This window comes from Myotis nattereri (assembly GCF_964212035.1).
Source record: "Myotis nattereri genome assembly, chromosome: 3".
Lineage (NCBI taxonomy): Eukaryota > Metazoa > Chordata > Mammalia > Chiroptera > Vespertilionidae > Myotis > Myotis nattereri.
Genome location: NC_138077.1, coordinates 60529461 through 60544620, shown reverse-complemented (window position 1 = coordinate 60544620; position 15160 = coordinate 60529461). Strand labels below are relative to the sequence as shown.

At 44.7% G+C, this 15160-nt stretch overlaps 1 protein-coding gene across 1 annotated transcript in view; it reads right to left on the bottom strand.

Moving 5' to 3' along the window:
- The window catches only part of CD80 (CD80 molecule), a 47580-nt gene that overhangs the window by 13953 nt on the left and 18467 nt on the right, over positions 1–15160 (bottom strand). The window contains exon 4 of the mRNA XM_081086459.1: positions 6187–6468. Within this exon, the coding sequence (XP_080942585.1) occupies positions 6187–6468 (282 nt within the window). The remainder of the gene's footprint in view (positions 1–6186; positions 6469–15160) is intronic.

Sequence of the window (15160 nt, the reverse complement as noted above, 5' to 3'; positions counted from 1 at the left end):
TTGTTGTTTTTAGGCTCTTCTTCCTCTTTTTGACCTTTAAATTTTGTTGTTCCCCATGGTTCCATTTGTGATCCCATACTTTTGCCACTGACCCCAGTCCTCCTGGGTGATCTCATCCACACCTAAGGTTTGAAACACTAAATGATTTCTAAATCTGTATATTATATTTCTGATCCCATTTCTGAGCTCCAGATTTGTATTTCCAGCTGTTGAATAGACAGTTGGATGCCAGCACCTCACTTGATTAAAACTGAACTCACTATATTCTTTCCAAAGCATAGCTAACACAGATGCTCATATTTCAGTGAATGGCAACACCATTAGTTACCCAAACAAGAGTGAAGGCTTGTGTTTGTGCCTAGTAGGCTCCCGTGGACTTTCTATCTATATTCAGAATATCTCTGCAATCGACTCCTTTCCCCCAACTCTCTTTTTTTAAAAAAATTGAATCTTTATTGTTCATATTATTACAGTTGTTCCTCTTTTTTCCCCCATAACTCCCCTCCACCCAGTTCCCACCCCACCCTCTTTCCTTACCCGCCCTCACTGTCCTCATCCATAGGTGTACGATTTTTGTCCAGTCTCTTCCTGCACCCCCCACACCCCTTTCCCACCCGAGAATTGTCAGTCCACTCCCTTTCTATGCCCCTGATTCTATTATATTCACCGGTTTACTCTGTTCATCAGATTTTTTATTCACTTGATTTTTAGATTCACTTGTTGATAGATATGTAACTGTTGTTCATAATTTTTATCTTTACCTTTTTTCTTCTTCCTCTTCTTAAAGAATACCTTTCAGCATTTCATATAATACTGGTTTGGTGGTGATGAACTCCTTTAGCTTTTTCTTATCAGTGAAGCTCTTTATCTGACCTTCAATTCTGAATGATAGCTTTGCTGGGTAAAGTAATCTTGGTTGTAGGTTCTTGCTATTCATCACTTTGAATATTTCTTGCCACTCCCTTCTGGCCTGCATAGTTTCTGTTGAGAAATCAGCTGACAATTGTATGGGTACTCCCTTGTAGGTAACTGACTTTTTTTCTCTTGCTGCTTTTAAGATTCTCACTTTGTCTTTTGCCCTTGGCATTTTAATTATGACGTATCTTGGTGTGGTCCTCTTTGGATTCCTTTTGTTTGGGGTTCTCTGCGCTTCCTGGACTTGTAAGTCTATTTCTTTCATCAGGTAGGGGAAGTTTTCTGTCATTATTTCTTCAAATAGGTTTTCAATATCTTGCTCTCTCTCTTCTTCTGGCACCCCTATAATTCTGATGTTGGTACACTTGAAGTTGTCCCAGAGGCTCCTTACACTATCTTGATATTTTTGGATTGTTTTTTCTTTTTGCTTTTCCAGTTGGGTATTTTTTGCTTCTTCATATTTCACATCTTTGACTTGATTCTTGGGATCCTCTAGTCTGCTGTTGGATCTCTGTATATTATTCTTTAATTTACTCAGTGTATGCTTAATTTCTAGTTGGTCCTTTTTCATATCCTCGAGGGTCTCACTAAATTTATCGGCGGTTTCTAGAAAATTCTTGAAAAACCATATAACCGTGGTTTTGAACTCTATAACCAGTAGTTTGCTTTCCTCCATTTCTGTTATTTGTGACCTGTTTCTTTGTCTCTGCATTTTGGCTGCTTCCCTGTGTTGATAGAGTGGCTTTGTGTGCTAGGTGTCCTATGGGGCCCAGTGGCTCAGCCTCCCCAATTACCTGAGGTGGACACTCTTGGTGCACCCCTTTGTGGGCTTTGTGCACACTCTTGTTGTAGTTAAGCCTTGATTGTTGTAGGTATCACTGGGAGGAATTGACCTCCAGGCCAATTGGCTGTGAGAATCAGGTGTGTCTATGGTGGGAGAACTTCTGTGCTGGAGACACCCTTCTGGGGCAAGACTTGCTTCAGTGGGGCTTTGGTGCTCACTGAGTCTGCCCCTGAGTGTGTCCCTTATGGATCTGAGGAGTTGTAATCTGGATGGTCCCACTCTGACCACTGGGTACACTGGCTCTTGGATCTCTAAGGAGGTGCTAATTTAGCCTCTTCCTGAGGCTACCCAGCAGGAGCTATGGAGAGATCTGCAGATTTCTCTTCTTTGTTTGGGGTTTTGAGGTGCCCAGATGAGGCCCAGCTGTGAAGCAATGCAAGCTGCTGTGGGGCGTTGGGCCGCCTTTTGGATGTTCTGGTTCTCTCTGACCCAGCTGCAGTTTGTTAGGTAATTTTACATTGCAAAGGGCCAGCCCATTCATACGCAAAAGTCTCTGCACACAGCTTGGGTGGGGCAGGGTCTCAGGGAATCAACAGGGTGGAGCAAGCAGCTATGGCTGATCCTCAGCCCTGCCCTAAGAGGTCCCAGGTCTCAGTTTCCCAAAGTAATCGCTGCAAGCTCCTCTGAGAAAAAGCCGCCCTTGAGTTCTGCCCAATGCCAGACAGTCCAGTTTCTCCCCGTATGAGTCTGGGTCCCCAGAGACTTGCCCAGAACTGGAGTTCAGAGCAGTCGGGAGCTTGAGACTCCCTCCCGATTGAAAAAGATCACCGTGTCCTCAGTTGCCAGCCCTTTCCACGTGTGCCTCCGTACCTCTGCACTTTACTTCTGCACCTCCTCTGGGTCTCAGTGTGCTTTTTTCTTTCCTCCTAGTTGTAGAATTTCCACTCAGCCAGCCTTCCTGTGGTTCTGGATGATGTCCATTTTGTCTTTTAGTTGTATTTTTGAAGTGGTTGTGCAAGGCAGCAATTTCCGGTGTTTACCTATGCTGCCATCTTGGTTTCTCTCCTCCAACTCTCTTGCAGCTACTGTCCTAGTTCAGGTTTTTCTCATCTCCTACCCACTAGCCTCCATAATGGTTGCTTTGACTCTGATTTCCTGGGCTCTAATAATTCCTACAAACTGCAATACCTGTTCTAAAATACACACTTGATCATAGTGCACCTACCCCCTAGGAGACTAAGAAAAGACTGGTCTTTTCTCTTTCTCTAAAGCACATGGAGACTTCAAGTGATTACCAATGTTTGCCACGACAGACCGGAATGACACCCAAAATAACAAAGAAACTCTTGGGATTCTAAAAGTTTCACAGTTCTGACCACACCTGACTTCCTCTGAGAGGCCACTCCCATACATCCTTAAGCCTCCCTCTGCCTAGAGAGAGGGTGTGTGTTTAAGGGAAAGAAGGAGGAACCAGTAAGCTGGCTCCGTCATAACGCCTATTAGGCACTTGGTAATACACCATAGAACAGACCCAGAATCTAAGTGCATAGTTATGTGAGGACATCTGTGCAGATAGTTTGAGACACTATGTGTGGTACTCTCTAATTTACCCCTCACACACACACACACACACACACACACACACACACACACACACCACGCACCCCCCCACACACATCTTCTAGCACATCAAGGTTTAACAAATTTGGTAAGCCCAGACTAAATAATCATAGACCCGATTTATTTAATTAATAAATTTGGTGGAGTTTTTTAGTGGATACTTATAAAGTAAAGCTTTACTCACATTGGCTTGTAACATTTCTATGAACTGCACACCTAAGTTGTGTGTGCTTATGCAGTCAGTCCTTGACCACCCACAAATGCATTATTTGCTTTGACTCTAAATGATGCCTTCAACCCAGTCAACAAGGTTTGAAGTGTTTATACACGAAAGCTCTCTGACCATAGAAACAACCCTAGTATCTAGCAAAATGCTTGTGATGTGATAACTACCTAAAGATTGAATAAAGGAATGAATAAACACATACACTTAATCATTTCTTCATTAATCATAGTGAAAGTAGACCAAATAGGGCAAAGAACTCATATTTTAATTATACTGAAATAGGATTCTGCTCCTCCTTAGCATGAAGGAAAAACTGAGAGAAGACCTATTAGGGGAAAGATGATAAAGCTGGTAGTCTAATAATATCATCTTTAAATATGGCTCCACCTTTTTATTGAAGGGCTACATTCTATTTCCTATAAATTAGCAAACTACAGTGCATAGGCCAAATGTGGCCTACCACCTATTTTTTTAAATACAATTTTTGTTGGAACATAACAATGTTCTTCATTTATGTCTTGTCTATGGCAGCTTTCATGCTATAATAGCTGATTTGAGTTGTTGCAAGAGACCATATGACCTACAAGACTAAACTGTTTACTATCTGGTCCTTTTCTGAAAAATTTTGCCAACCTCTGTCTTAGAATATCATATATACCCATATTCCAAATATAAATAATGTCTAAAATAAAATGTGACTGAAGCTGCTATTACTAATTTGTGTATTACTTCCCACCTTAGTCATAATCTAAAATTGATTAAATAATGATGTTAAGTGAAAAGTAATGCTGAATTAATGAATAATATTTACTATATTTTTCAGATTCATTTTTACACATTTTTTAGAATATATAAAGATAATTGAGAGAGAGGAGTTTGGACTATCAATAAAATCATCAAAATTTGTTATATATTTGAACTATTTTTCCCTGGGAATTTTTATCTCATTATCTAGTGAGGAAAAAAAAGAATCCTCCTCAAGACAGAAAGGTCTAGAGCAGTGGTTCTCAACCTTCTGGCCCTTTAAATACAGTTCCTCATGTTGTGACCCAACCATAAAATTATTTTTGTTGCTACTTCATAACTGTAATGTTGCTACTGTTATGAATCGTAATGTAAATATCTGATATGCAGGATGGTCTTTGGCGACCCCTGCGAAAGGGTTGTTTGACGGCCAAAGGGGTCGTGACCCACAGGTTGAGAACCGCTGGTCTAGAGTAAATCATTCACTAGAATGAACTAGAGACTATCTAAAATATCTTCTTTACTACCAGTCACAAGAGGAACTCATAAGACACACTATACATTATAAATTACTAGACACCCGGTGCACAAAATTTGTGCATGAGGGGGGGGTCCCCTCAGCCCAGCCTGCACCGTTTCCAATCCGGGACCCCTTGGGGAATGTCCAACTGCTGGTTTAGGCCCAATCCCAATCGAACATCCCTCTCACAATCCTGGACCACTGGCTCCTAACCGCTCACATGCCTGCCTGCCTGATCACCCCTAACTGCCCCCTCTGCCAGCCTGATCACCCCTAACCACTCTGCCTGCTGGCCTGATTGCCCCTCACTGCTCACCCCCTGCCGGCCTGATCGCCCCCAACTGCCCGCCCCCCCCCCGCCACGTGGCCTAGTTGCTCCCAACTGCCCCCCTGCTGGCCTGGTTGCCCCACACAGCCTGCTGCTCAGTCACTTGGTTGTCCCTCACTAACCCCCTGCTGGCCTGGTCTCCCTACGCAGCCTGTTCGGCCATCTGTTCGATCCTGACAGTTGCGACAGTTGCGACGGTCACTTAAGCTTTTTTATAGATATTTACACTTACATACTACTGTATAGCAAACTCAGTGTATTGTTTCTTACTATGTAGCCACAAAACACATTGTTAGGAGTGGGGCTGGGAGGTGTGGAAGAGGCCTGTCATTTCTCTATATAATCAGGCATACAAATTAGACATGTATCTTGAGTATCTGGGTTCTCTTGTAACAGCCCATTATGGGTTTGTCATGCACAAATTTATATAAACCCAACCTTTTCCATTTTATATTTTCAGATGATTTTACTTCTAGAGAAAGGAGGATTCTCTAAGTTTACCATTTGTAAAGCATCTGGTCATGGTATTTGCTCAGAAAAGACCTATTTTTTCAGGCATTGTCCACAGTAGCTTGTTATTCAGCTCCTTCACTAGACTTGGTTCTGAATGAACCAGTAGTTCTTTAAACTTACTGTCACCCACAAAAGACAGTGATTGACATCATGGGACCATGGAGAGGCAATGCCCAAAAAGAAACTGCCAAAGCCCTGAGGGCAGTTCCTAAGAAGGACAAATATTAGTGCTTTCAAGGACAATAACATTATTATAATAACTTCCTGAGATGACAATTTGATGAATAGCAATTATATGTACTCTACATTTTAGAATGTTTATTTAAAAAATAAAATTAATCTAGTAACATAGTCATACCTTATACAGTGAGTGACCTTAATATGTCACCATAACATTTTATTTCATTTTATTTGCATGTCTAAAAATACTACAGGAAATACAGTCAAAGTCGATATGCACAATTCTAAACTGTATCTGGCTGAGTTATTTTCCTTTTAGGTTCTCCACAGTAGAAACTTCCCAGGACGTGACTTACATTTTTGCCAGTTGAAGATCTGTGATACTGTTAAGTTTCCATACTTGACAAGACATATGAAGGTGTGGTTGTTGGTCACATTGAAGTCCAGTTCACTGCTAATAGTGTAGAGCTCAGTTTGAGGGTCTTGGGAAACTGTTGTGTGGATGGCATTTAATTCTTTTCCCTTTTCCAACCAGGAGAGGTGAGGCTTTGGAAAACCTCCGGAGGTTGAACAAATTATTCTTTTGATGTTTGTAGCTGGGTTTTCAAGCTCAGTTATACTTGGGACAGGAAAGTCAGCTAAAGAAAGAACAAGGATATAAGTATATATTATTATACCTGTGTGTGTATGTGTTATATATATATATATATATATATATATATATATATATATATATATTTTTCTTCGGGAGGTGTTATATTTTTAATAAAATATCTAGCTTTAATAAGAATGTAGCCCTAGCCAATTTGGCTCAGTGGATACAGTGTCGGCCTGCAGACTGAAGGGTCTCAGGTTTGATTCCAGCCTAGGGCACATACCCGGGTTGCGAGCTTGAGCCCCAGTGTGGGGCGTACAGGAGGCAACCAATCAATGATTCTCTCTCATCATTGATGTTTCTATCTCTTTCTCCCTCTCCCTTCCTCTCTGAAATCAATAAAAATATATTAAAAAAATAAGAATGCAAAAATTATATATAATTTACAACTTCCCATAAGTCAGTAGTTATGTATAATCCAAAGACTGACTTTGGAATTCTTCATCACTTTTTTAAAAAAACTTTTATTATTATTATTATTTTAATCCTCACCCAATGATATTTTTCCATTGATTTTTAGGGAGAGTGGAAGAGAGAGGGAAAGACAGAGAAATATTGATGTGAAACACATCGATTGGTTGCCTCTGACCAGGGCCAGGGCCCAAGGATCCTGCAGCCAAGGTACATGCTCTTGCCTGGAATCAAACCCAGGACCCTTTGTTCTACAGGCTGATGCTCTATCCACTGAGCCAAACAGGTTAGGGCTCTTCATCACTTTTGATAGAGGTAGGAGGGAAGTTATTAGAGAAAAGAGAAGTAGCTTCATGTGAAGAAATATTGACACATTTGTAAGAATTGAAGAGAAAAATAACACAACATTTAATGAGCTCTTAATGCTTGTTCAGTCTGGACTTTTCCTCATTTCGTCTTTACAACAACTCTGGGAGGTAGATTGTAGCAAAAAAAGATTAAATATTACTAATTTCATATGATTTAATTTAATACAATTTCCATTTTATAAATAATGAAGTTGAGGTCTAATCATAACCAGTAAGTGGCAGAACTGGTATTTGAATCCAAGTTTTTCAGGTACCAGAGCCTTCCCTTTCCTTGTCTTCCTTTCTTGTACTTTGTTTCCTTTCCTTTCATCCTGACTTTTAAGGCCACAAAGTAGCTCTTTTACTTGTCTGTTTATTAGTTAATATAGTGAACACCTATGAACTGACCATCCAACTTGAGAACCAGCACACTGACAGTAACTTATGTAAATACTAGAGGCCTGGTGCACGAATTCATGCACAGGTGGGGGGTCCCTTGGGGTGGCCTGTGGGGATTGGGCCCCAGCTCACGCCCCCAGGCTTGCAGCCCCGCAGCCCCACAGCCCCGCCTGGCACCTCACCATGGCCTAGTGCCGCCCCCTCACCGGCTCCATCATCCTGCCTGCGGGGTGATCAATCTGGGCCAGGCCTCCACGGCACAGCTCCCTCAGCGCCTGGGAGCCAGGCAGCGGCCCTGCCCCCCACCTCCACCACTGGTTGCCATCTGTGGGGCCATTGGTGGGGCGATCAGGCCCCTGCTTGCACCTACCTTGGCCTGGTGCCTCCTGCTCACCTGCTCCACCATCCTGCTATGGTCCCACTCTCATCGGGGCCCACTGGGGCCGGCAGCTCCTCCACTGCCACCTGCTGCCAGCACCACATCGCCGACACCCGCCACGTCCGCGCAATCATAGTGAGTGGTCAAAATCCCAGTCAAAAAGACCGCCCAAGAGGACAATTTGCACATTAGGCTTGTATTATATAGGATCCTTGTGTAGTCTCAGCTGTCCTGTCTCCTTCTCACACCCGAGGTAACCATTTCCCTAGAGTTTGTTTAGCACCCCCTTTCTTTTTCAAAAGTAGTCTTTTAATCAGGTAAACCTCTGTCCAAATTGTACACTAGTAAGCCTGTGATTTTGATCATTAGCCTTTACTAACCCCCTTGCAATTCAGATATGCCTTAATAGGACAGAGAGGCCTTCCCAGCATTCCTCCAGGAGCCTGGAGACACTCCTGCATTTACACAGTTGAGCCCCAATAAGATACTAAAATGCAGAGAGACAAGATGGCGGTGGAATAGGTGGACGCGTCCCAAGGCTTGTCCCGGAGCAAATAGAATGAGCAGCTGAAATAACATCCACCCTGAATTGGCGAAGGAGACTCAGCTGGTGAGACAGTTTGCAGCCGGGAAGGGTAGAGTTCCCCAGAAAAGCTCAGCCTCTACAGATTCTGTCCCCACCCTCTTTACTGGGTGTTTGGTGTTTGTATTTGTTTGGTTTATCTGTTGGTTCTGTGGTGTTCTCTCTCTCTCTCTCTCTCTCTCTCTCTCTCTCTCTCTCTCTATATATATATATATATATATATATATATATATATATATATATATATATATATTCTCCAGGGCACTGCAACCATGAGAATATATATATTCTCCTTTTTCTTTTCTCTTCTATCTTTTTTTTTCTCTCTTAGATATCATTTGTGCTCTCTTTTCTCTCCCCTAATTCTCTTTTCTCAGGTGGTCACTTATATTGGGGTTATCGGTGTCGTGAGTACATTCATGCTTTGTTCCCTTTGGGTCATGTCTTGTTAAGGTGAATTTTATCCTGTCTGGCTAAAGTGCTAGAGAGCAAGCCACATAACCAGACACCTGGAGAGGAAACTTCATTAACGAACGGGTCAATTACACCCTAGACCAGTGATGGTGAACCTTTTGAGGTCGGCGTGTCAGCATTTTGAAAAACCCTAACTTAACTCTGGTGCCATGTCACATATAGAAATTCCTTGATATTTGCAAGCATAGTAAAACAAAGATTTATATTTTTGATATTTATTTTATATATTAAATGCCATTTAACAAAGAAAAATCAACCAAAAATATGAGTTCACATGTCACTTCTGACACGCATGTCATAGGTTCGCCGTCACTGCCCTAGACCCAGACACAGAGGCAGGAAGAAGGTGGCAGCAAGGGAGCAAAAGAGGAGTGTGTGGTTGTGTGTGGGGTGTGTGTGTGTGGGTGAGTGAATGAGGCACAGTTAGGCCCTGCAGGACCTTCGGGGGCAGGCTAACTGGGCTAGCCTAACTAGGCAGCCTCTGCTACCATTGTAAACAGTACCAGGAGGCCAGCTCTTCTTCAGAGGCCTCGCTTTTTCGAAGTGGTGAGCTGATGTAACTGAGAGCCCAGCCTCACGTCCACCCAGGGTGCCCTCAGGTAACACCTGGGACTCTACAGCCACCCCTGCCAGGGACCTGCTACCTCGGCTGTGGTCTCACGGTCACCAAGTCTCCAGCCACCCCGGGCGTAGGTTCCTGTGAGTTCTGCAGTATGCTCCCCTCTGATCAGCCCAACATTTTAGTCCAGGGCACTGCAGCCATGTGAGCAGCAGACACATGAGCAGCACGCTCCTGTCCAAGGAGTATCAGCCCCGTGAGCAGCCTGCTCCAGGCCTAAGAGCAGCAGCCTCATGTGGCCTGCCCTTGTCCAAGGAGCAGCAGCTGTGTGAGCGGCCTGCTCCCCCATCCGAGGAGCAGCAACCATGCGAGCAGCCTGACCAGTAAGAGGAGCAGCAGCCGCACGAGCAGTCTGCCTACGTCTGAGGAGCGGCAGCCCTGCACAGCCTGCCCCCATCTGAGGAGCAGCAGCTGCGCACAGCCTGCACCCTGCACCAGTCCAAGGAGTAGCAGCTGCGCAAGCATCTTGCCCTTGTCCAAGCAGCAGCAGCCACCAGAGGAGGCTGCCCAATACGAGGAGCAGCAGCTGTGTGAGCAGCCCGCCCCCAACCAAGGAGCAGCAGTTCTGCGAGCAGCCTGTCCCCATTCGAGGAGCAGCAGCAGTCCACCCTGGTCTGAGGAGCAGCAGCCACACGAGCAGACCGCCCATGTCTGAGGAGCAGCAGCCCTGCGCAGCACACACTGGTCCGAGGAGCAGAGCCACACACAGCCTGCACCTGTCTGACGAGCAGGAGCCGTGTGAGTGGCCCGTCCCCATCCGAGGAGGAGCAGCCATGCGTGCAGCTCACTCCCATCCAAAGAGCAGCAGCCATGCGAGCAGCCCACCCCCATCCGAGGAGCAGCAGCCTTGCAATCAACCTGCCCATGTCCAAGAAGCAGTAGCCCCACAAGTGGCCCACCACATCAGAGGAACAACAGCAGCATGCAGCCAGCCCCCATCCAAGGAACAGCAGCCACGTGAACAGTCTGCCCCAGTTAAAGGAATAGCAGCTGTGTGTGTAGCCTGCCCCCATCCAAGGAACAGCAGCCTCGTGATCAGCACACCCTCTGTCTGAGGAACAGCAGTTGTGTGAGAAGCCTCCCCCAACCAGCCAGAGGAGCCACCATGGCTGTGAGCAGCACCCACCGGAGGAGCTGCTGCCAACTGAGGAGCAGCTGCTACCACAACCACCCAAGGAGCAACAGCAGCCCGAGGAGCCACTGCCACCCAAGGAGCAGCCCCTGAACAACTCAACATCTAGATCTGTTGGTGAGATCAAACATGGGTAGACAAAGAAACCCCCAAAGGAAAGAAAAGGAGGACTCGCCAGAAAAGCAAATAAGTGAAACAGAGGCATGCAACATGTCAGAAAAAGAATTCAGAATAAGGGTCCTAGACCCTTGGAGGAAAAAATCAACAACTTATGCAAGAATCAAGAAGAAATGGATGAAAAGAAATCAATAACTTATGTAAGCATCAAGAAGAAATGAAGAGTGATATAGCTGCAATAAAAAAACACCATGGAAAGTTTCAACAGTAGACTAGGAGAAGCACAGGACCGAATTAGCGAATTAGAAGACAGGGAAGCTAAACACACCCAAACTGAACTGCAATTGGAGAAAAAAATTAAAAGACAAGAGGAGAGCCTAAGGGAGCTATGGGACAACATGAAACTAAGCAACATTCGAATAATAGGGGTGCCAGAACAACAGAAAGAGGAACAAGGATTAGAAAACCTATTGGAAGAAATAATATCAGAAAACTTCCCTGAGGTGGGGAAGAAAAAAGTCACACAAGCACAGGGAGTCCCAAACAAGATGAACCCGAAAAGACCCACACCAAGACACATCATAATTACCACGGCAAATGTTCAGGACAAAGAGAGAATCTTACAGGCTGCAAGAGAGAGACGGAAAGTTACATTCAAGGGATCTCCCATTAGATTATCAAGTTATTTCTCAACAGAAACACATCAGGCCAGAAAAGAATGGATGGAAATTTACAAAGTGATGCAAAGCAAGGGACTGAATCCAAGAATACTCTATCCAGCAAGGCTATCATTCAAAATTGAAGGGGAAATAAGAAGTTTCACAGACAAAAAAAGGCTAAGGGAGTTTATCACCAACAAGCCAGCAATGCAAGGAATGCTAAAGGGACTGGTGTAAAAAGAAGAAATAAAAAGCTCAGAAAGAAAACAGCCACACACAAAAAAAAATGGCTACAAACAAGTACCTTTCAATAATAAATTTAAACATAAACGTACTAAATGCTCCAACCAAAAGACATCGAGTGGCTGAATGGATAAAAAACATGACCCATACATTTGCTGTCTACAAGAGACCCACCTCAGAAGAAGGGACTCATACAGACTGAAAGTGAAGGGATGGAAAAATATCTTTCAGGCAAATGGAAATGAAAAGAAAGCTGGGGTAGCAATACTTATATCAGACAAAATAGACCTCAAAGTGAAGGCCATAACAAGAGATAAGGAAGGCCACTTCATAATACTAAAAGGATCAATACAACAAGAAGATATAACCCTGATAAATATATATGCACCCAACGCAGGAGCACCCAAATACATAAAAATACTCCTGGTAGATATCAAAGGAGAGCTCGACAACAATACAATCATAGTAGGGGACTTTAATACACCACTGACATCCCTGGATAAATCCTCTAGACAAACAATCAGCAAAGAAACAGCAATCCTAAATGACTCACTAGATCAGATGGACTTAATTGACATCTTCAGAACACTTCACCCCAAAGCCACGGAATATACATTCTACTCAAGTGCTCATAGGACACATTCAAAAGTAGACCACATATTGGGTCACAAAGTCTCCCAAAATTCAAGAAGATTGAAATCATACCAAGCATCTTCTCAGACCACGATGGCATAATATTAGAAATAAATTACAATAAAAACAACCCAAAATACTCAAACACTTGGAAGCTGAATAGCATGTTATTAAATACTAGAGGCCCGGTGCACAAAAATTTGTGCACTCGGGGGGGGGGGTCCCTCAGCCCGGCCTGTGCCCTCTCGCAGTCTGGGACCCCTCAAGAGATAACAACCTGCTGGCTTAGGCCTGCTCCCGGGTGGCAGATGGCAGGCCCAATCCCTAGGTGCAGCCCCTGGTCAGGCTCAGAACAGGGCCGATTGGGGAGTTGGGGCACCGCCCCCTGTCATGCACAGAGCAGGGCAGATCAGGAGGTTGCGATGCCACCCTCAGTCACACTCAGGGTAGGGCCAATTGGGGGGTTGGGGCACCGCCCCCTGTCACACTCAAGACAGGGTCGATGGGGAGGTTGCAGCGCCATCCCCTGTCATGCACAGAGCAGGGCCATCAGGGGGGTTGGGGCTCTGTACCCTGTCATGCACAGAGCAGGGCCCATCAGGGGGTTGGGGAGCTCCCCCCTGTCACGCACAGAGCAGGGCCCATCAGGGGGTTGGGGCACCGCCCTCTATCACCCACAGAGCAGGGCCAATCAGGGGTTTGGGGCGCCGCCATTCTCACACTCAGGGCAGGGCCGATGGGGAGGTTATGGCTCTACCCCGTCACACACAGAGCAGGGCTGATCAGGGGGTTGGGGCGCCGCACCCTGTCACACACAGAGCCGCAGGGCGATCAGGGGGTTTGGGCACTGCCTCCTGTCATGCTGATCCCGGTGCCGGGAGGCCTTGCGGCTCCGCTGATCCTGGAGCTGGGAGGCATATTACCCTTTTACTATATAGGATAGAGGCCTGGTGCAAGGGTGGGTGCCAGCTGGTTTGCCCTGAAGGGTGTCCTGGATCAGGATGGGGGTCCCCACTGGGGTGCCTGGCCAGCTTGGGTGAGGGGATGATGGCTGTTTGCAGCTGGTCACACACCCTTCAGAGTGGGGGTCCCCACTGGGGTGCCTGTCCAGTCTGGGTGAGGGGCTGAGGGCTGTTTTCAGGCTGGCAGGTGACTGAAGCTCCCAACTGCTCCTTTTTTTCTTTCTTTTTTTTAAATTCTGGGCCAGCTTTAGCTCTGGCTCCAGTTCTGAGGCCTCTGCTGCTGAAAGCAGGTATCTGGTTTGTTTGGGTTCTATAATCGAAACACTGTATCAACTCCAGCTCTGAGATCCCGCTGGGCTGAAAGCTGGTTTCTGGGGTTTTGTTTAGCTTCTATATTTGTAACAATGTTTCAAACTGAAAGCTCAGAGGCCGGCAAGGCAGGCAGGGAACGTTGGTTTCCTCCGTCACTGAAGCAAGCAAGCCTCATGGTAGCTTCAAGCTGCCTGGCTGCCGGCCGCCATCTTGGCTGGCTGTTAATTTGCATATCTCGCTGATTAGCCAATGGGAAGGGTAGTGGATGTATGCTAATTACCATGTTTCTCTTTTATTAGATAGGATTGATTGGGTTACCAATGAGATCAAAGAAGAAATTAAAAACATCCTGGAAACTAATGACAATGAAAACACAACAATCCAAAACCTATGGGATACAATGAAAGCAGTCCTGAGAGAAAAGTTTATAGCTCTACAGGCCTATCTCAAAAAATAAGAAAAAATGGTAGTAAATCATCTAACTCTACATCTCAAAGAATTAGAAAGAGAGCAACAAGAAAACCCCAGAGTGAGCAGAAGGAAGGAGATAATAAAGATTAGAGCAGAAATAAGTGACATAGAGACCAAAAAAACAATACAGAAAACCAATGAAACCAAGAGCTGGTTCTTTGAAAGGATAAACAAGATTGACAAACCTCTAGCCAGGCTCACCAAGAAGCAAAGAGAGAGGACCCAAATAAACAAAATCAGAAACGATAGAGGCGAAATAACAACAGACCCCACAGAAATACAAATGATTGTTAAAAAATACTATGGACAACTCTACTCCAACAAACTAGACAACCTGGAGGAAATGGACAAATTCCTAGAAAAATACAACATTCCAAAACTCAATCAAGAAGAATCTAAAAATCTCAATAGGCCAATAACTATGGAAGAAATTGAAGTAGTCATCAAAAAGCTTCCAGCATACAAAAGCCCAGGACCAGACGGCTTCACAGGGGAGTTTTACCAAACATTCAAGGAAGAACTAAAACCTATCCTCCTCAGATTACTACAAAAAAATCCAAGAGGAAGGACCACTTCCAAGCTCATTCTATGAAGCCAGCATCACCCTCATACCAAAACCAGGTAAAGACAACACAATGAAAGTGAATTACAGGTCAATATCCCTCATGAACATAGATGCCAAAATCCTCAACAAAATCTTAGCAAATCGGATCCAGCAGTACATCAGAAAGATCATACACCATGACCAAGTAGGATTTATCCCAGGAATGCAAGGATGGTACAATATCTGCAAATCAATAAAAGTGATAAATCACATAAACAAATTGAAAGAAAAAAACCACATAGTCATATCAATTGATGCAGAAAAAGCATTTGACAAAATCCAACACCCATTTTTGATAAACACTCTCAGCAAGGTGGGAATAGAAGGATC